At 39.9% G+C, this 21940-nt stretch overlaps 3 protein-coding genes across 3 annotated transcripts in view; all 3 read left to right on the top strand.

The window, feature by feature from the left end:
• The first annotated feature begins 10570 nt into the window (after window positions 1–10570).
• Window positions 10571–12688, top strand: LOC127652032 (GTPase IMAP family member 4-like). The gene is made up of 4 exons (XM_052138092.1): window positions 10571–10619; window positions 10984–11676; window positions 11840–12513; window positions 12557–12688. The coding sequence occupies exons 1-4, from the start codon at window positions 10571–10573 to the stop codon at window positions 12686–12688; spliced, it is 1548 nt and encodes a 515-aa protein (XP_051994052.1).
• On the top strand, window positions 12459–14043 carry LOC127651162 (GTPase IMAP family member 7-like). The gene is made up of 2 exons (XM_052136870.1): window positions 12459–12739; window positions 13073–14043. Exons 1-2 carry the CDS (start codon window positions 12730–12732, stop codon window positions 13915–13917), a joined length of 855 nt encoding a protein of 284 aa, XP_051992830.1. The 5' UTR covers window positions 12459–12729; the 3' UTR covers window positions 13918–14043.
• Window positions 14044–18029: 3986 nt separating this feature from the next.
• LOC127651151 (GTPase IMAP family member 8-like) overlaps window positions 18030–21940 on the top strand; it is an 11899-nt gene continuing 7988 nt past the window's right edge. The window contains exon 1 of the mRNA XM_052136856.1: window positions 18030–18107. Coding sequence (XP_051992816.1) covers window positions 18062–18107 — 46 coding nt within the window. The 5' untranslated portion in view covers window positions 18030–18061. The remainder of the gene's footprint in view (window positions 18108–21940) is intronic.

Raw genomic sequence — 21940 nt, 5'->3', positions numbered from 1 at the left:
TGTAGGGATACATGCAGTAGTCCCAACAAGCATTTAAAAAAAAAAAGAAAGTGTTTTTTTTTTTTTGGTAGATCTTATTGAGTTGGCTGTTTAAAAGTAGATCATCATGCAAAAAAGTGTGTGCACCACTGTTGTAAACTGATGAGCCTACTAGATCAAACAAATCTAGGCTTGCGGTACTGCCATAAAATGCACATGACTAATATACTTAATGGGTGGTGCTACTGTTGGGAGGAAACAGGAAGCTTAAAAACAGTTTCTATTGTTCAATTTAGACAGAACAGACTGAAACTCAAACAAAACTACAGAACTACATGTAAGAATGGCATCAGCATATAAAGGTCAGTTAACATTTATTTACCTACAATACTCACAGACTACATCTAGTTTCATAGAATACTGATTATTATATTATGTTTTTTGTTTTGTTTTTGTTTCTGTATATAAGTACTAACTGAAACGAAAAAGAGTGAATTTGGACAACTAAATAGTACTGTATCTATTGGTTGTGTTATAGCTTTGAATAAAAATCTCTAATTTTACATGAGTTTAACTTCACTCCATTATAATATTTGTATAAAAGTACAGAATATCATGATGTTGCAGTACATACATTATGACGCTGCCAGTGTAATGGAAATCTGTCAAGGTTGAACCGTTTATACACAAAAGAAATACTTTGTCTGTGACGACGCCTTTCAGCTACTCACAATGCAACTCTCTAACAATAGCTGAGAAATACCTGTGTTGACCACAGGTGAAATACACTGATGAAATAATGTAGCAGCCCTTCAATTTGGAATAAACAGGCTTGGGAGTGTTTCCATACGGGTGTACTTTAATGGACGAGCGTGCTTTGCACCAACACTGTGCTCAGCGTCAACACCAACACCGTGAAAACTTAAAAGGAAAATAACAAAAGCAGTTTAGTCAGATACAAAATAATCCTTTGACAAATGCACTTTAGCAAGATAGCATCCATTGATAACAGCATAGCAGGTAACAACCATCATGAAATAGTACATTACAATGAACCACATACCTCGCTCCGCATATCAAAAGGTGCTAAAGAGTGGTGATCCAGGGAGCTGCCGCCATTAACTTAACTTGGACGTTAGAGAGCTAGCTAGCAACTTCGTAAACTATTCTCAAACTATTACTGCCAAACAAATAAGTACAGAGGAATAACACTTCAATGTAAAAACACCTTAGTTGAAGGTTACAGTAATATTTTTCTCTAAACTTTAAACATGCATTGTTATATCGTGCCTTCTTGTGTTTACCCTTTTACGAGTGAGCACGTGAGCATAGAGAAAATAGTCCCCCCTGCAGATAGCATGATGTCAAAATAAAAGTCACATGAAATAAAAATATAAAAAACAGGATAATCATAATAAAACACTGCTAGTGGTCATCTATACACCCACCACTCATGTTATGAAGAGTGAAGACAAGGATCAACCTGGCTGAACGGCTCATACTTGAGGCTTATGTTTGTATCAGTGTTTCTAGATATGTGCAGGTAAGTACTACTTAATAACTGAGAGTAACCTATGTCATAAGAGGATAAAGGAGTCGACAATTAGACTGATCAATCACTCTCAAGGAGGAGAACTAGTTTCTGAATGGGCCTTTCTATAATCAAAGGTTTGGTAGGACGATCTTGTTTCACTGATGTCCTTTCTCCTACTAACACCTTGACGCTGACGCACTAGTCCATCAGCTCTCCTTTGTGGTTTCAACCACTCGTCCCAGGTGCCACTGATTTCTAGGAGTATCTTCCTTTATAATGACTAAGTCATCTACCTTAAGGTTACGTCGAGTCGTATGCCACTTTTGGCGTGTGGAGATGTTCATGAGATATTCTCTCTTCCACCGGCTCCAGAACTGTTCGATGAGGTACTGGACTCTTCTCCACCTTTTAGTTGCATAGACATCCTCCTTCTCAAATTTGCCAGGCGGTGGATGGGCAATCTTGGACTTCATCAGTATGAGATGGTTCGGAGTTAATGGCTCGAGCGAGGTAGGATCATTTACCCCATTTACGGTTAGCGGACGGCTGTTCACAATGGCCATTGCCTCATAGAACAGAGTTCGAAGGGAAGAGTCGTCGAGTCTGCCTGAGTATTGACAGAGTGTGACGTTTAGGACATTACGGACAGTCCGAATCTGGCGCTCCCAGACGCCTCCAGCGTGGCTTGCTGAGGGAGCATTGAGAATGAACTCACATTGCCTTTCTGCTAGGAAGCTCTCGATTGTTTTGGTGTCGCATTGCTTCAATGCTTCTTTGAACTCATTTTTAGCTCCCACAAAATTGGTTCCTTGATCGCAATGGAGCTGACGAACGGCTCCTCTGAGACTGATGAAGCATCTTAAGGCGTTGATAAATGCATCTGTGGATAAGTCCTCAAGCATCTCAATGTGAACGGATCGAGAGGCAAGGCAAGTGCAGATCAAGCCATAGCGCTTTTGCTCTTTGCGGGCTTTCTTAGTGATGAATGGGCCGAAGCAATCGATGCTGCAGTATGTGAAGGGAGCAGAGACTTCTACACGCTCCTTAGGAAGCTCCGCCATGTTGTTCTTCTGCAGGTCGTCTGAGTCTTCTACACTTCACACATCTGTGTATCAGCTTGGCAACTGACTTACTTCCACCGATGACCCAAAACCCATTGGCTCGAAGTTCTGTTAGAGTTTGATTCCGTCCTTGGTGACAGATCCTCTTGTGGCAGTGGGTCAAGATCAGCTTGGTAATATGTCCTCCTTTGGGTAGAATCAAAGGGTGTTTGACTTCTAGGCTTAAGGATGACTGACCTAGTCTCCCACCGACACGAAGTGCTCCTCCTTCTAAGATGGGATCCAAGTGAAACAGAGGGCTGGAATTTTGAAGACACTTTCCCTTTTGAAGTATCTTCATCTCTTGGGAGAATGCTGCTTCTTGTACAAGCCTCATTACTGATTCGGCAGCTCTCTCACGCTCTTCCACACTCATAGGTTCGCCAGGACGGGTTTGCTTTGAATTCAGCCTCTTGATTCTTGCGATGACCTTTAGGAGTTTTGACCAGGAGGAGAATCGATTTAGACGGGTAAGAATGTCTGACTTGGAAGGTTCTGCTTTAGTTGTAAATGCCTGCATTGACCTGACCTCAGGATCACCAACAAGCAACTCAGGAGTGAGGTGAGACTCTGGATGTATTTCTTGTTCCCACAGGAATTTGGGTCCTGGTAGCCAGTTTGTTGAGGAGATGTCTACTGCATTGAGACCCCTCAACGCATAGTCAGCAGGGTTTTCTGTTGTGTCTATGTAGTGCCACTGGCTGGGGCTGGTGTGTTCTCTGATCATTTGCACACGATTGGCAATGAAGACATGGAACCTTCTGGCTTCATTGTTAATATAAGCCAGGACAACTTGCGAGTCAGTCCAGAAAAATTCTGCATTGATTGGCATTTCAAGCTCGTTTCTCAGCATGACACTTGATCTTGCAGCGACCACTGCTGCTGAAAGTTCCAATCTTGGAATGCTTGTGAGTTTTGTAGGCGCAACTCTAGCCTTTGCCATCACGAGGCTGCAGTGAACTTCACCATCTTCATTCTTGCTCCTCAGATAGGAACACGAGCCATATCCTATATTGCTGGCATCCGAGAAGTGGTGTAGTTCCTTCGTGACAGTTTTGCAGAAGCCTTGCGGTTGGTAGCACCTTGGTATTGAGACTTCATTTAGCCTTTGTAGGTCACTCTTCCATCTCTCCTACCGTGGACTTAAGTCTTCGGGAAGTGGGTCATCCCATCCAATGCCTCGATGGCACAGCTCCTGGAGGATGCAATTTCCGGTTAAGATAAACGGAGCCACGAATCCGACTGGATCGTACAAAGAAGCAATGACGGATAGGATGCCGCGACGTGTGGGGGGCCTGGTCTGTGGATTTACATTGAAGCTGAAGGTGTCATGTTTAAGGGACCACTGGATACCAAGAGCATGTTCTGCTGGGACTGCTCTCTCAGTTGGGTCCACAGAGTCCAGAACTGACCTTTCGTTTGAATTGAACTTATGTAGACGCAAACCTCCTCTCTTGCACAGCTCTCCTTTGCTTCTTCTACGGAGGGGACGCTGATAAGCCCATCATTGACGTAGAAGTTCTTTTTAATGAAGGCTGACGCTGATGGATACTCTTCCCTGTGTTGGCGTGCCATGTACTTCAGACCAAAGTTGGCACATCCGGGTGACGAAGCGGCGCCGAATAGGTGCACAGCCATTTGATACTCTTGAGGCTCTGCTTCAAGGTCTCCATCCTCCCACCAGAGAAACCGTAAGTAGTTCCGTAGTTCAGGAGAAACGTAAAACTGATGAAACATTTTCTCGATGTCGCATATGATGGCTACAGCCTCTTTCCTGAAACGACAGAGCACTCCAAGGAGAGAGTTGATCAGGTCAGGACCTGTTAGCAGTGTATCATTTAGTGAGACACCACGGAACTTCGCTGAACAGTCAAAGACAACCCTTAGCTTCTCTGGCTTCTTGGGGTGAAACACCCCATGGTGTGGTATGTACCACGTAGTCTGCTGTCCTGTCGCAGGAGAGGCTGGCTCTGCGTCGCCTTTCTTTATCATATCTTTCATGAAGGCCTTGTACTGTTCTTTATACCGCTCGTTATTTTTCAATCTTTTCTTTAGGTGCTGCAGTCGAACTGTTGCCAGCTTCTTGTTGTCTGGTAGCAGAGGAGGCTCTGTGCTCTTGAAAGGGAGGGGCATTTCATAGTGTCCATCTTTCCTTTGAGTTATGTTGTTACTCAGGAGCTGAATGAAGCGAACGTCGTCTTGTGACACATACTTGTCTTTATCTGTATACTTCCTTTCATTGAAGTCTGATTCCAAGACCTTCAGCAGGTCAGTGGTTGATGGCACTGGTATTTTCTTCACTGTCACTCGATGAACGAACCTCTGGTTTCCCTGGCGATCCAGATGTGGATTGGATGAGCCTACGATGCTCCAGCCGAGTTCCGTTCTCTGGGCGAATGGATCATTTTCGCCTCCTGTGACGACTTCCTGTGGGGCTAACGCCAACGGGCAATCACTTCCAATTAACAGTCCCACCTCACAGTCCTTCAGCAGCGGGAGTTTGTTTGCTAGATGCTTTAGATGAGGCCAGAGCAGCGCTGTTTCGGAAGTCGGGATGTAGGACTTGTCGACCGGGATGAAGCCACGAGTGTAGGCTTGGCGTAGCTGAATCTGTTTTTCAGACTGTAGTCCTCGAACTTGTAGACCGTAGACACTTTTGCTTGCTATGGGTGTGTCAACAGCTGTCATGGTGCTCAGTTTGAGCTGTACTGGTTTAGTCTCCACGTTCAGCTCTTCGAGTAGGTCTTCCAAGACGAATGTCGAATCACTCTGCGTATCCAAAAGAGCATAGGTTATAACTTCTTTCTGTGGTTCATTTGCAGATGACATGAAAACAGGGACGATGCTTGATGTGGCAAAGATGCGCTGTGTCACTGCATGGGACGTCACCTTGATCTCCTCCTGACTAGTGCCTATGTCTGTGGAAGTAGAGTGTTGCTCCTTTGTTTCCACAGATCGATTCTCTCTCTCCTCATGTAGACAGGTGGGGTGACGTCTGCTGCATATGCCACAAGAGTGTCGTGTTTTGCAATCCTTACTGTTATGTCCCTTTCTCAAACATCCGTAGCACAAATTGTTCTCCCGAATGAAAGCCTTCTTATCTTCCAGAGATTTCGCTGCAAAGGTAGGGCACTTTACAACGCCGTGCATCTCATCTTTGCAGATAGGACAAGGTGGCCTTGACTTGGTGCTGAGAACTTTCTCAACCTTTTCCGTGGGATAATTCCTTTTAGTGTTTGTGTGAAGTGCTCTAGCTCTCTTGGGCTGCCTGTCATCTGTGGCCTTGATCAGAAGTGGAGAGGCGACAGGGTTACAGGCTATCCGAGCCTCCTTCTGGATGAACTTTGTGAAACAGGAAAAGCTTGGGTAATCCCCGGATTCGTCCAACCTTTCTGTGACGACTCTGCTCCATCTTCGTGTGATCCAGTCTGGTAATTTCCTCAGCAACTTGTGGTTCTCTTCACAGTCGTCCAAGATGGACAATCCTTTCACATAAGGCATCGCTTCAATGCATCCTTGCAGGAAGTCAGCAAACTCTCGAAGTGCAGCAGGATCACTGGTACCAACCTTGGGCCACTTCATGAGCTTGTCTCTAATAGCCTTTTGCACTATGAAGTGGTTTCCGTACCTTTCTTCCAGGACCCTTAAGGCACCCTGATATGTCTCTTCTGAGTTTCTATAGAAGAATCCCTCTACAGCCTTACGTGCTTCTCCACTCAGATAGTTTTTTAAGTAGAACATTTTTTCATGAGCTGGGAGAGGCTGTGGTCTATGAGGGCCATGAAGGACATCTTCCAGTCTACATACTTGAGGGCTTCGCCAGAGAACTTTGGTGGCTCAGGAGCAGGCAGGCGATTCATACTGAGTGAGTTAATGAGTGCTCGGGTAAGGCCATCTTTCTCAGGAGATGCTAGCGCATTGGCGTGTGCTTGAGGAGGCTGGTATGCGATGGCCTTTGGATTAAGCTGGCTTTTGAATCCAACCGTGAGATCAGTATCTTTTGGCCAGTCTCTGGAGTCATGTTCAAGGCTCTCGTATGCGTTTACTCTAGCCTCTGCTATTCTTACTTCTGCCTCTGCTTGAATTTGCTGTAGTCTCTTTTTCTCCTGACGCATGTTTGTCTCTATTCCTTTAAGAGCTACTTGCTTTTCTTCTTCCAACCTTTTAAGAACTAGCTGCTTCTCTTCTTCTAACTTGCTAAGAACTTCTTCTTGAGCTTGTATTTGATATACTGCTTTAACCTTTTCTTGTTGAGCTGCGAGTTCTGCTCCCGCATCTACATGTTTGCTTGAGCCCTGTGAGTTGATTGAATTTTCTGCGGGAGAGAGTACAGTATCTGTCTTTGTGTGTCCGAAGACAGATCCATACTCATCCTTCTTAAGTGCCATCCTCACTCGTAGTTTCTCAAGTTCTGGATTGAAGACCTCATCTACAGTTTCTAGCCGCATCTCTATTATTTCGCTGATCTCTGCAGTGAGTGCTATACAGGCATCCATTTTCGGTACAATGTCTGGGGTGGCATTGTGGTTGCGTTGAATGGGCTCATAACATTCACTTACTGCACTGTGTCGAATTTGGATTTCTTCTCTGATTTTATTTAGTTCATCTTGAGAGCAGAATGATTTTAGTGCGGTCCTAACCTTTCCTGCCACCTGTTTCCAGGAGCCATAAGCTCTCATGAATTCTTTCTTGTGTTTAATGGCTTCCTGTTTGTGCATCTCTAATCCCTTTTCTGTAAATGTTCTCTCACGTGAACTAGACCTGACTGGCTTTGGGTTATCTGTTTTCATGGGTAGGTCATGTGTGCTAGCTACTACTTCTTCATTAAGTGACATCTTGTTGAAGTTGTGATGCTGTTTGGTTATATTGGAGTGGTGGTGGCGTAGTGGCTAAAGCACAGGGCTGTTAATCAGAAGGTCACAGGTTCTAACCCCACAGTCACCACCATTGTGTCCTTGAGCAAGGCACTTAACTCCAGGTTGCTCCGGGGGGATTGTCCCTGTAATAATTGCACTGTAAGTCGCTTTGGATAAAAGCGTCTGCCAAATGCGTAAATGTAAATATTGAACTACTGAACTATAGTTTAATTACTGAAATATAGCTTAATAACTCAACCAATACTTAATATCAAACATGCACTGGACGATTATCATCAACAAAATATGAAGGCTAACACACGAACAGCTTAGCAATGAATGCTATCATACAGATTTACCCAAGAATGAATTTACTTTTAACAGGTTCAATTAGGTTTTTTTTTTTTTGTATCTTTAAATTCACCTTTCAAATGTATGATTAAATAAGAGCATCAAACATGTACAGTATATTGTTTATAAAGGTGACTTCAGTCCATTACATAAACATCACTGTTCGCAATCAAAGAGTCTCTGTGATTTTATGCAGCAATCAGCATAAACGAAATAGACCAATCTTGCCTGGGTGCCGGTTGAAGTGAGGGCGTTTGAACAGAAGGTGGCAGTCTTCTACATAGAATGGCGGATGGCAGTCCTTCTAACGTCGAGTTGAGTTTAACTCCACATCGAGCGACGGGTTTTCACTGTAGCAGCCCTTCAATTTGGAATAAACAGGCTTGGGAGTGTTTCCACCAACACTGTGCTCAGCGTCAACACCAACACCGTGAAAACTTAAAAGGAAAATAACAAAAGCAGTTTAGTCAGATACAAAATAATCCTTTGACAAATGCACTTTGCAAGATAGCATCCATTGATAACAGCATAGCAGGTAACAACCATCATGAAATAGTACATTACAATGAACCACATACCTCGCTCCGCATATCAACTTCTAGCTAGCAACTTCGTAAACTATTCTCAAACTATTACTGCCAGACAAATAAGTACAGAGGAATAACACTTCAATGTAAAAACACCTTAGTTGAAGGTTACAGTAATATTTTTCTCTAAACTTTAAACATGCATTGTTATATCGTGCCTTCTTGTGTTTACCCTTTTACGAGTGAGCGCGTGAGCATAGAGAAAATAGTCCCCCCTGCAGATAGCATGATGTCAAAATAAAAGTCACATGAATTAAAAATATAAAAAACAGGATAATCATAATAAAACACTGCTAGTGGTCATCTATAAATAATGTTTTATCACCCTGTTTGTCTCTCACTAATAATATAACATCATAAAATCAATTAAGTAAAGACACATTGACACTATTAATGTTTCTGCTTTTAACAAGGATATATATTAGGAGTTAGTTGGTTTCTCTTATGTAACAGAGTATGCAAATTCTTTTCCCACTGCATCATGACATTTATTTATATTACAGGTATTTTTCTTAAAGGGATAGGCTCTTGTGTTTGTGCTTTTTCACATGCGAGAGCAGACCGTGACCAGGAGGTGTTAAGCTTCAAACCCCAATAAAAAAAATATAAATAATGTGCACTATTTTTCAAATCTTCTGGTCATGGGACAGCTTTGAGTGAAAAACTGATTTAATTTATTAAGCTAATTAAATTATGACCTTTATTAACTGTTAAAGAAATATTCAATACAAGTTAAGCTTAATTGACAGCATTCTGGCATAATGATTACCATAAATAAACAAATGTAATCTGAGTTAGTGAGTCTTTTAAAATGGAAGTAAATGGGGACAAAGTTTTTATAAATTTAGTAGCTTGTTTCTGTCTTTAAACTCTCTAAATATTTGCCCCATTCACTTTCATTGTAAGTGCCTCGCTGTAGCAGGATTTTTGAAAGACAATTATGGACAAGTCTAAATACATTTTTGTGGTAAACAGCATTATGCCACAGATGCTGTCAATTGAGTTTAACTTGTATTGAATCTGAAATATTCCTTTATTCGTTCTTTTTTGCCTTAGCTCTCAAATCACGCTGTAAAAAGAGAAAGTGGGAACAAACAGACACAAGAGCAGAGGAAATGTTCAAAGGATTTATTAACAACAAATAAGAGCAGTCACTGGGCTATGGAATGTCAAAAATCCCAGCACGGGCTGCAGCAGCGGGAATCGATCTCCGATAGCTTTCTGATAATTTTTTCACTAAAGTTCTAAAAGACTAAAGGTTCATTTCACCAAAGTCAAGCAGTGATGGGAGAGCGGTGGTAAAACACTTTTGGTTTTTTATTCATACATGTATGTCAATTAAATGTTTAAAATAGAGTTAGATACAATTACACATTAAAAACACATAGGACAATGTTAAATTCATAACATCCACACTGTATACATTTATATCATAACTGAAACACATTGAAATAAAAAAGCAATATAATGTCAATTTAAAGATGCTTTGTAATATTGTGACCAAATAAGGCCAGAAAACAACAGGAAAACATTTGTACATTTTGAATGAGAGATGCTAAAGTACCGATTGGTGTGTACTCGATGGTAACACATCATACTCGCCGGCATACTCAATGAATTGTAGATAAAATAGAAAAAATGTCCTCAATAGTCATTTTTTAAAAAGTGTGCCGACTTTAGACCTGCATACACTTTCCTAAAAGACTTGGGGTGATTGGAATTAATATGGATGTAGAGATTATTAGTTCGTTTTGCATAAACTCCATCCTACAGTTCAGCGTTCCAATACTTGCCAAAACCGTTAGACCCTACGATAAGGCAGGAATTGTTTGTGCAATACCCTTGCAAAAGGATAAACAGCATTTTGTGTTGAGCCTTATGATGTAGAGATAATTAGTACATTTTGCATAAGCTCTGTCTTACAGATGCTTTCCTATACTTGCCAAAACCATTAGACCCTACGATAAGGCAGGAATTGTTTGTGCAATACCTTTGCAAAAGGATAAACGACATTTTGTGTTAAACCTTATGATATGGGAGAGCATTGTTTGTGCAATGCCCCTGCAAAGATAATCAATGCTTTGCTATGTGAAGGGAAAATAAATGCTTTATTTATTAACCATATTTGGTGTTGTGGGACATTTAGAAGCTCAGCCGAAAGACATGCTGCAGTTGCAGCACCTAGGCAGCACATTTGCACTGCTTAGGATAGGTACTGAAATAATAGCAGAAAGCACACAGCAGTTGATTGTTTTAGTTTATTGCAGATGGTTTCCTCCCAATGATGGCCACAAATTTAGTCTCTGCAAGAAAAAATGTGATGTCACTGAAACATATACCAAGAGGTCATACATTCAACATGTGGTCAGATTATGTTAGGTACACAAACTAAGGATAAAGTTTATTTCAACATATGAGTGGGCAAGTAGACCTGACAAGATAGCAAGGAATCATTTTCAAAATTATTCAACATTCAGCTAAATATCAGGCAAGTTGGAGTCATAGAAGTTTAAGTAAATAAAGAACAGAACTAATAAATAAAAAAACTAACGATATCTACTGTATTAATTTCACAGAGCCTGATGGACCTCCTGGTGTACAGGTGTTGAGGATTATGCTGCTGGGAGTCTCTGGTGTTGGAAAGAGTGCAACAGGAAATGCAATACTGGGCAGAGATTTGTTTAAAGAGAGCGGCACACTAGTGAGTGAACTACAGAGAGGACGAGTAGAAGACAGAAACATCTCAGTGATCGACACTCCAGGATTCAACAACACTGAACTGACTGATGAAGAGCTGCAGAATGAAATGATGAAGAGTCTTTCTCTCTCTCATCCTGGTCCTCATGTCTTCCTGCTCATCATCAGACTGGACAGATTCACTGAGGATGTCAGGAAGATTGTACGAAACATTCAGGAGAACTTTGGAGAAGAATATTTGATGTTCACCATGGTGCTGTTTATTGGACGGGAAAAAATGTCCAGAAGAGAGTTTAAGCAATTTATTGAGAATGAAAAAACAAAAGAGTTGCTGAACTATTTTAAAGGAAGATATCATGTGATAAACAGCAAAAATGAATGCGCTACAAATCATATCATAAAGCTGTTGCAGAATATTGATGAAATGGTGTGGAACAATGGAGGAGGACATTACAACAGTGAGATCTACCTGAAGACTCAGAATGAACTCAGAGAGGATAGAAAGAAACAAGATGAGTTGAGGAAAAGACACATCCCGATTGGGGAAACACAAGAGGATGTGAAGGAAAAACGTGAGCAGTGTTAATAATTTTCACAAATTGTTTTTTTTTTTAAATTTTTTTTATTTAATTTATGAATAATGTTGGTCTTTTAACATAAATATCTTGTGTGTTTTTTGTTCAATATTTTATGTCATTTTCATTCATTTTATTCAATTTCCACATCTTTCTGCAGAATATGACATTCCAATTAATTTGTCTGAGTTGAGGATTGTGCTCCTGGGAGTCTCTGGTGTTGGAAAGAGTGCAACAGGAAATGCAATACTGGGCAGAGATTTGTTTAAAGAAAGCAGCACACTAGAGAGTGAACTACAGAGAGGACGAGTAGAAGACAGAAACATCTCAGTGATCGACACTCCAGGATTCAACAACACTGAACTGACTGATGAACAGCTGCAAAATGAAATGATGATGAGTCTTTGTCTCGCTTATCCTGGTCCTCATGTCTTCCTGCTCATCATCAGACTGGACAGAACCACAGAGGATGTCAGGAAGATTGTACAAACCCTTCAGGAAAACTTTGGAGCACAAGCTTCCAGATTCACAGTGGTTTTGTTTACTCAAAGACAGGAAATGTCCAATAGAGAATGGATTGCATTTAGGCTAGATAGAAAAACCAGAGAACTTCTAAACTACTGTGAAGCAAAATATCATTTGTTGTTTCCTAAGAACAAGCGAGATAGGAGCCAGATCTCAAGCCTTTTGAAGAACATAGATGAAGTAGTGAGGAAGAACAGAAGAGAACATTACACTATAGAGATATTCATGAAGATCAGAAGAGAGGAGGAGAAGAGACAAGAGGAGGATAGGACGAAATGTCAAAAAGAGAAAGAAAGAAGAGAGCAGAAGGCAATAAACCTAGAGAGGGACATAACATGGCAAGAAAAAGAAGAGAAGAACAGAGCAGAGGACAGGAGGCAAGAGGAAGAGTGGAATGGATTTCAAAGAAGAAGAGAGCAGTTTGAGAAAGACAGAGTGTACCAACCAGAAAGAAGACCTCAACACACTGAGGGACGTCAAATAGAAAAAGAATTAGAAGGATTGACTTTGGAGAGGGAAAAAATAATGAAAGATGGTAATCATTATAGATACAGTATACATGTATAGTGAGCAGTTTATGCATTTCAGGCAGTGGCGCATACACACCTACAAAATGCTAGGGAATGAGCAATTGTTATCTTGCTGTCTAATTGTTGCTGCTATGAAGTGGATGATGCATCTAATTGGTTTTTACCCTTATATACGACACGCTAAATTGGCACAACGGTTTAGTTAATTTGCCTGAAAATGCCAAAAATGATGTGAAGGAACATTTAGGGTGTATTCTAACTTAAAAATAAATGTACTGCAAAACTGTTGCATAATCAATGTAAAAATTAATGTTTAAATTCTTCCTATTTTTTGTCAGATCTGAGGATTGTGCTGCTGGGTAAGACAGGAACAGGAAAGAGTGCAACAGGAAACACAATCCTGGGCAGAGAAGAGTTTACCTCTGTTAATTCAGCTGTGTCCCACACTAAGTCCTGTGAAATATTCAGTGTTGAGCAAGCTGGTAGGACCATCTCAATCATCGACACTCCAGGGGTTTTTGATACGTCAATGTCTGAAGAGCAGGTAAAGCATGAAATAGTGAAGTGTGTCTGCATGTCTGCTCCTGGTCCTCATGCGTTCCTGCTGGTGGTCAGAGCAGATGGGAGATTCACAGATGAAGAGAAGAACACAGTGAAATGGATTCAGAAGAACTTTGGAAAAAACGCTTTAAACTACACCATAATTCTGTTCACTCATGCCGAGCGACTGGGGGATGGAAATATATCTGTGTATTTTAGAGAAAGTGAATTTCTCCAGTCACTGGTTAACAGCTGTGGCGGATGTCACTCACTCAGCAATGTGGACAAAGATAATCAAGATCAGGTCACAGAACTGCTGATGAAAATTGACAAAATGGTGGAGAAAAATGGAGGAACACACTACACCAATGAGATGTATGAAGAAGCCCAGAAAATTATGAAATGGAAGAATTTCAAAGAAAAAGCAACAAACGTTGGTAAATTTGCACTAATAGCATTAGGAGGAGCAGTGGGAGGAGGTGCAGCCGTTGCAGCAGTAGGAGGAACAGCTGTAGGCGCAGCAGCATCAGCAAATGTAGCAACTACCTTGTTACAATCAGATGTAAGCAAAGCAGCAATGAAAATGATAAGTGAAGCAGCATTATCATTATTAAGAAAAAAGCTAGATGAGATGACTAAATAGCAGTCTTGGGCCCTATTTTTGTAAGGTGCTACGTACTACAACCATCTTGTACATGTAATCCAATTATTCTGAGAGCTATACATCTAAGTGCAATAGTTGTTTCATGGCAACACACAGCTGGGCGTGTTTGGAGGCTTTTGCACTATCTGTGGGTGTATACACACAAACTGACATTGATAGACATTACAAATGGAATAAATGTTCAGTTAACCTTAGCTAACATTACATTTATTTCTTCTCACTGATTTATATACTTAAACAGAGACATATACTATGTGAAATATATATATATATATATATATATATATGTGTGTGTGTGTGTGTGTGTGTGTGTGTGTGTCCTGTCTGGGCAAAATGTATAAATTAGTATACTACTGCTTTGTATTATATACAATCTTTATTAAATTGTAATATACTACTTTAAAATGTACTTAGTATATGAATGTACATTATTATGGTGTTGAGCTGAGATTGGCTAACTTGCTAAAGCTATCAGCAACACAACATAGTGCTTAAAACGTCACTTCTTTCAGCTAAAAACGGTGTGCTTGAGGCTGGTGTAGTAAAAACCTGTTAGTGTTTCATTTGGGATGATATTTTGAAAACTCATGCACTAGATGACGGAGTGAATAGGGTTTAGTGTAAGTGCATAGTGTATACAGACGTGCATCATTTGGGACAAAGCTATTGTGTTCTATTATTATTATGTGAATTTTAGCTAAATAAAGCAGACTGTCCGATGAAAAACTGAGGCAGGCATTGTTTGTGCAATACCCTTGCAAAAGGATAAACAGCATTTTGTGTTTCACCTTATGATAAGGGCGAGCACTGTTTGTGCAATGCCCCTGCAAAGATAATCAATGCTTGTTATTTGAAGGGAAATTCAATGCTTTATATATTAACCATATTTTGTATTGTGAGACGCTTAGAAGCTCAGCCCGAAAGACTTGCCGCAGTTGCAGCACCTAGGCAGCACATTTGCACTGCTTAGGAAAGGTACTGAGCAAATAGCAGAAAGCACACTGCAGTTGATTGTTTTAGTTGATTGCAGATGGTTTCCTCCCAATGATGGCCACAAATATAGTCTACAGAAAAAAGGGATGTCACTGAAACATATACATTCAAAAAAATTGCTGGGTTAAAAAATAACCCAACCTTAACCCCACTGCTGGGTAACTATGGGATAGAACACATGCTGGGTTGATTAGACCCAAGTGTTGGGTTTTACCATGTAATCCTGAATGCTGGGTTATTTATTTGACCCAACCTACTGAATAAAATTAACTCTAATGCTGGGTTATAATTACACATACAATGCCTTTCTACTTTTATATTTAATAATAATAATAATAATAATTATGGTATATTATATATAAATATTTGTTGTGTACTATATAATAATTTCCCATAATAATAATCATACACTATACAAAAAGAGGCCACTGTAAATGTGTATTTAATGATTTTAATGTTATATTTTTTTGGATGTAGAAAAGGGGCATTTGAGCAATTCTTTCTCTTAAATAAATAAAATAAATGAAAACACTTAAGTCTCCAGTGGATGGCATTACAAAGTTGAGTTGAACAAATTCAGGGTAACAGGATTGGTTGAGTTGACAGAACAAAATAAATCCTATCTAGTTTTGATCGGGCAATATCAATGTATATAATCACTATAATCACTCAGTGACAGATCCTGGCACAGGCAAAGCAGTCAACCGCAATGTTATAATTATTAATACATTTTTAGAAAAATAACAATTAGTCAACAGGGCAAAGATAACAAGTGCAAGACTAAGGTATGTAAATGTTCTAGTATGTGCAACCACACAATCTTTAGATACAACAAAACATGATCCAATCATTTACATTATATCAGAAATGCTCAAAAAAGTTAATGTTCAACTTCAAAAAAGTTATTTTTTTTTATTTATTTATATATATAAAAACCATTATTCAGTGTATAACAACTTAAAATATAACCTACATGCACACTAAATAATAATAATAAAATTAATTTACATTTCTCAACTGAAAAGTTTTTTGCACGTTTCAATAAAAGGAGTCATTAGCATTAGCAATATTTAATAAAACGAGTCATTAGCATATTTCCAGTACATTTTGTTTGTGATTAAAGAAACTTACATTTCGTAGGTTTCATAGGTGTTTATTTCTAAGGGGTTCTTTGGTTCAATAAGCGGTTTAGTAACTCCATGGAGCAATAAAATACCTGGAGAGAGCTATCTGTTAGCATCCCCATTCATCTCTAAGACAGTGCTAAGCTAGCACATAGTTCTCAGAAAGCTAGCGAAATGAAGGCTGCCATCTTTACTCATGGGCGCTCAGTTCCGGGAGTGGGTGTCACGTGACTGATCACTCGTCAATGGGAACAGATAGTGAAAAATAATTCAATTTCACACGTTTAAGAGCTCTTCAAAAACAATACGTCACTGGATGATGATGATAATGTGCTATACTATAATGAAATAATTTAAATTGAAATGGTTCTTGGAATTTTTTAATTTTGTCATAAAACACGGCTATTTTTGAATGGCTGTCTATGGATAAACTGCATTTTTCTGTCTATGGAGAAAATGATTATTGGCTTCGGGTGGTGTAGTTCCAGCATCTACCAGCAGGTGCCAACAGGGACCTGCTAAACAGCCAATTCCTGACCCCCTGAGTAACTCGTAATAGCCGCCTAGCCTGGATGAATCCAACTTGTGTAAATTGAACTCGGTCTCAGGCTTCTAGTTGTCTGCATTTAATGTTGTTTTAGTATATTGTTACTGATATACAGTATCAGTTAATGAAATTCAGAATTCTTTAAAATATCCATCACAGTTAGCTACACCATTTACTAAGTCTAATTAAAGAGTACAAACACAACTAGAAAAATAGTAGGCCTACAGCCTATTATTAATAATTTGTATTAACATAATCAAGTAAAAATTATCGTTCTTATTTAACTATCTCTGCAATGTATGTAACTGGAAGTGATTCATGATCTTTCACCACTGTTAAACATAGCATTTAATCTCTGTTTATGTATGTCAATTATGTATATTTACTTTAAAAAATATGACTGAAAAAAAGACTGATCTGATCAAACTTGTTCCACTTGATCCTGTTTATTACTTTTGCTAACCAGAAAATGTTTTTAGTGACTTGACAGCAAAAACAAAAGACCTAATTCCTTTCATTATTGCAACTACTGTAGCTCCAAAGGTGTTGATTCGGATTCAAGCTGAAGTGGAGCCAAGTTCATGTAGACTCACTTTTGGGAAGAGTTCTGTAATTTGTAAAACCTCCCAGATCATGGACTGCCACAGTCAAAGGTCTTCTTCTGCAACTGGGGTTGAAGATCAGAAATGGCTCTGCAGCTTTGCTTTGCCTTTTGGACTAGAATAGTCTGTCAATAATGTGCTCATAGCATCTATGGCCTGAGTTGTCCAAGCTTCTCTGGCAGATAGTCAACTAACAAGCCCTCTGAAGTCTCCTGGACTCTGGATTTGTGCTGTCTACTCTACATTTCACATTTATATTATTAAAGTCCTCCAGAATGGCACGATTTCATCAGTTAAATATGATATTACGATTACTTTTAGAAATAGTTTTGATTATTGAGCTATGGATGATATAAATTGTTTGCTTGAGGATACTGGCTAAAATATAAAAAGGGTAATTTTGTTACCCAAAGATGGTGGTTGGCACCAATGTACTGTTTATTCCCTTATAATGAAACCCTCAAAGTGAAATGGACAAAGTGGGAAATTGTTAGTTTTGATTGTTATTTTTTTAAATAATAATAAAATAATATATATATATATATATATATATATATATATATATATATATATATATATATATATATATATATATATATATATATATAATTACAAAATTTAAATTGTTGCCTAATATAACAAAAATATTTTTTGATATTATTAAGGAGATGGCCTGAGCATGTTATAATGTGAACATAAACAACCTTCGATGGTACACACCAATGACCAAAAAAAATAAAAAATACAAAGAATGAGGAAGAACATGTTGCATAACAACAGTTGGCCTGAATTATGATCTTGTAGTTTTGTAATGAACGTGTTTAAATGAGTGCTGTTCAGGTAGTCCGCAGGTAAAGATGGAGACTTCAAGACGGTGTTATGAAATACCACCACAATATTCAGGTGAGCCAAAATTCTTATATAGGACACACAATACTTTTTTGTACTTATAGAGTTAGTATTGCATGCAAATATATTATTTCAATACAGTTTTTTTGCATTATTATTATATATAAATTCTGTGCAATATCTCACCTGCATGCGAATACAGTACTGCAGTATTCATATTCTATCAACAATTCATAATTAGCTATATTATAATCATAACAGCTCTGTAACAAATTCACCATTCAAGTATAATTTAAATATGACTAATTCAGTAAGAATGCTTATATTTTGTTAATAATATGCGCATGAAATACAGTACATTTTCTATATTATTGAAATATAATATAGAATTTCCTGAATAATTAAAACTAGAAAGCACATTAATATAAAAATAAGAAATACAATACTCATTATGACATAATTACTAATACAATTTCAAATATATATATATATAAATGCTTTTAATTCAATAATAATAAGAAAATCATTAACATTTCCATGAAATGTCTCTGCAGCCACACTGCAACACATTGAAGTTATTTATACAGTATACATTTTAGCTTGTGTGTGTTGGACATAGGATTCATTTTAAGTAGAGGAAGGACCCAAACAGAGAGGGCAAGTTTAAGGGCTTTTATTGATAAAGAACAAAAAGCAAACCAAAAATTCTCACAAGTGAGAAAACCAACAGACTAAAACAGACCCAAGACAGGACAGACTGGAACAAAACATAGCAACTTACAGGCTGCAACATACACAAACACAAAACAATCTGGAATTTGCATTTAACTCCCACATACGGGTATAAAAGGAGAAGGAATGCCAACTCTCATTCAGATTTTATCTTCGGAGCCGAGAGATTGTGTATCAGCGAGCTGAATCCCACTGCCTTTCCATTCACCTCTGAAAGATGTGTAAAATGTTGGATATATGGTGCATTCCAGCACCATAGTGCAGATTAGGCTCCTGGGCACTTCGACAGCACTACTAATAGAGTATATATTTCTGCAAAGAGTATATTTTTTTCTATTAGAGCAACACGTTCATGTGAATGTCTTTTTAAAGAAGCCTTTCCATCTTTGAGTGATTCCTGGATGTTGTGTGGTCATTATCTCTCCGCCTCTGACGGCCAAGGGCACTGCCTCACGTGTCTGGGCCATGATCACACTGAGACAGCGTTCATGGATGGTTCGTGTTCTCATTGCGAGGACATGGCCATGGCAACGTTGCGATCAAGCCTTTCCTTCATCCGAGGGAAAGCCACATCAGCCGCCACTTCTACCCACCACTTCTACCCGCCACTTCTACAAGGCCAGCCCAGCTGGCGCTGGAGGTGATTTGGAGAGGGTGCGGCCAATGGGCGCGGTCTCGCCTCATGGCCAGCACAACATCTCTTTTGGGGCTCGCGAGCAGGATGAGTTCACGATCACTGAAATGGAGAGCGCACTGGCAAAGTCGGACACTGAGGACTCGACTGGGTTGCCACCTTCGGGTCTGGCCACCAAGTCTGAGGAGGATGCTCAGGTGGACAAGGTGGTCGCGGTGCCCCCGAAACGCCGCCACCTGGCGGGATCGTCCAGCGCTCCCCTCCAGGGCATGTAGGATTACGTCATCTCTGGCGACCAAAGCCTACAGTGCTGCTGGACAGCACTCTGCCCTGGATACCATGGCCCTCATGCAAGTACACTAGACCAAGGCACTGAAAGAGCTGCACGTGGGTATTCCTGATCCTGATGTGCTGCAGGAGCTGTGCTCGGCAAACGATCTCGGCCCCAGCCTTTGCGCGCCCGGCCGCGGCACACTACGTCCAGCCGGTTGTGACGAGTCTAGAGGACAGCCTAAGAGGTCCTCTTCCTCAGTCGCTAACCCACCCTATGCTGGGTACGTGGAGGGAGGTAAGTGCTTTGAGGTCCTCCTCAGTGCAGCCACCTCAGGTCCAAGTAATGCTCCTTGATGTGGTGTTGCCTACTCCCCCCCGCCACGAGGCCCCAACTACAGGTACGTCAGATGCAATTGTCCCCTGAGTGCCCCTCGCCCAGAGCTTGGATGAATGGCTAGCGCTTTCCAACCCGTCGCGATGGCTGGCCAGGTCCATCTGACTCGGCTATTTGATTAAATTTGCCAGGAGCCCGCCTGGTTCAGCGGCGTCCACTTCACCTTGGTGCAGCGTGAGAATGCCGGCATCAAGATTTGTTCGCAGTGGTAGACCTGAAGGATGCGTACATTCACGTCTCAGTTTTACCTCGATACAGACCCTTCTTATGGTTTGCTTTCGATGGCCGGGCATAAAAGTACACTTCGGCCTGTCCCCTTGCATCTTCACAAAGGTCGCAGAGGCATCTTTGGCCTTAAGGGAAGTGGGCATCCGCATACTCAACTACCTCGACAACTGGCTGATCCTAGCACAGAGGGACCTGGTGCTCCCCACCTCAGCCAACTAGCGCTTAGGGTCAACTGGGAAAAGAGCAAGCTCTCTCCAGTTCAGAGCATCTCTTTCCTAGACATGGAGTTAGACTTGGTGTCGATGATTGCGCGCCTCACAAGCGAGCGTGTGCAGTCAGTGCTGAACTGCCTGAACTCATTCAGGTGGAGGACAGCGGTTCCACTGAAACACATTCAGAGGCTCCTGGGGCATATGGCATCCTCAGGTAGGGCCGGGTTCAGCTTTTCACAGCAACAGTGAAGGAGCCACCTTTAACTTCTGATTTGCTTCATATCCATTTCTTATGCCAATAATACCATTTAAACTGCTTGTACCTTCCAATTATAGACAATTTTATATCCTCTTCGAGTGGCATGTTGGAGAGGTGTTTGTCTTATAACTGAGTCAAAAGTGAATTAGTTGTTCCCACGAGTCAACGATCCATTGGCATTTTTTAAACTCGATTATCAATTGGAGAAATGAAAGGAAAAGAAAAAGAGAAAAGAAAGCCATTGCCAAATGCCTTTTTAAAATGCAATTGAAAGGTGCTTTTAAACTGCATTAAAATGTTGATTTAAAAGACTCATGTACTCATTTATTACATTTCACCCCATGCTTCCTGTAGCACTTGCCATAGATGTGTCTTGTCGGGCACTTCTCACGCACCTTACAGTCTAGCTGATCCCACAAAAGCTCAATGTGGTTAAGATCCAAAACACTCTTTTCCAATTATCTGTTGTCCAATGACTGTTTCTTTGCCCACTCTAACATTTTCTTTTTGTATTTCTGTTTCAAAATTGGCTTTTTGACTATACTTTTGATCAATTGAATGCCACTTTGGTGAAATAAAGTAACAATTTCCTCCCGAAACAGAAATATGTGTACATTATGCCAAACTTTTGGTTGCCAGTGTAAATGAAATGAATAGAAAATTTCAGAAGAAATGTCATTAAATATTTAAAGAAGTTATATAAATACACATTTGATTTTATGATGAAGTATTATGTATTCTTATAAGTTATTATAACTTTCTCAATATATCTAAATTTCATCATGCAGTATTGAGCAGAATATGGAAATATTGCTTTCACTAGTATTTCCCCATGTGTTGAATGGCCAATGAGAATCTCATAAAATTATTTTGTTAAAATCATCTGCCATCTTTCATTATATCACATATTTTCTTGACATGCAGTTGTCTGAATATGTTTCCCTGAATAATGTTTTGGTAGCTCAGGACAATCTCAAGAAGAGCGTTCTGTAGGAATTTGTGTTTTGAACTTAATGATTAAAGGTATCATATTAACTGTCCTGTGAAGTGACACTCTTATTTTGTTACATATAGGGACTTGAAGGTCTAGTGCTCTTTGTAAGCTTTAAAGCTATAAAATGGCATCTTAGTTTAAACTGTCTATCCAAAACTATT

This window comes from Xyrauchen texanus, chromosome 11 (genome assembly GCF_025860055.1).
Source record: "Xyrauchen texanus isolate HMW12.3.18 chromosome 11, RBS_HiC_50CHRs, whole genome shotgun sequence".
Lineage (NCBI taxonomy): Eukaryota > Metazoa > Chordata > Actinopteri > Cypriniformes > Catostomidae > Xyrauchen > Xyrauchen texanus.
Note: the sequence above shows the minus strand (reverse complement) of the source record. Positions and strands in the feature narration are given on the sequence as shown.

Coding starts and splice junctions, on each gene's coding strand:
- LOC127652032 (XM_052138092.1), top strand. CDS start 10,571: ATGCTGCAGTTGCAGCACCTAGGCAGCACATTTGCACTGCTTAGGATA. Junction 11,677..11,839: donor AGAGGATGTGAAGGAAAAAC/GTGAGCAGTGTT, acceptor ATCTTTCTGCAG/AATATGACATTCCAATTAAT. Junction 12,514..12,556: donor AAGAAAGAAGAGAGCAGAAG/GCAATAAACCTA, acceptor AAGAAAAAGAAG/AGAAGAACAGAGCAGAGGAC.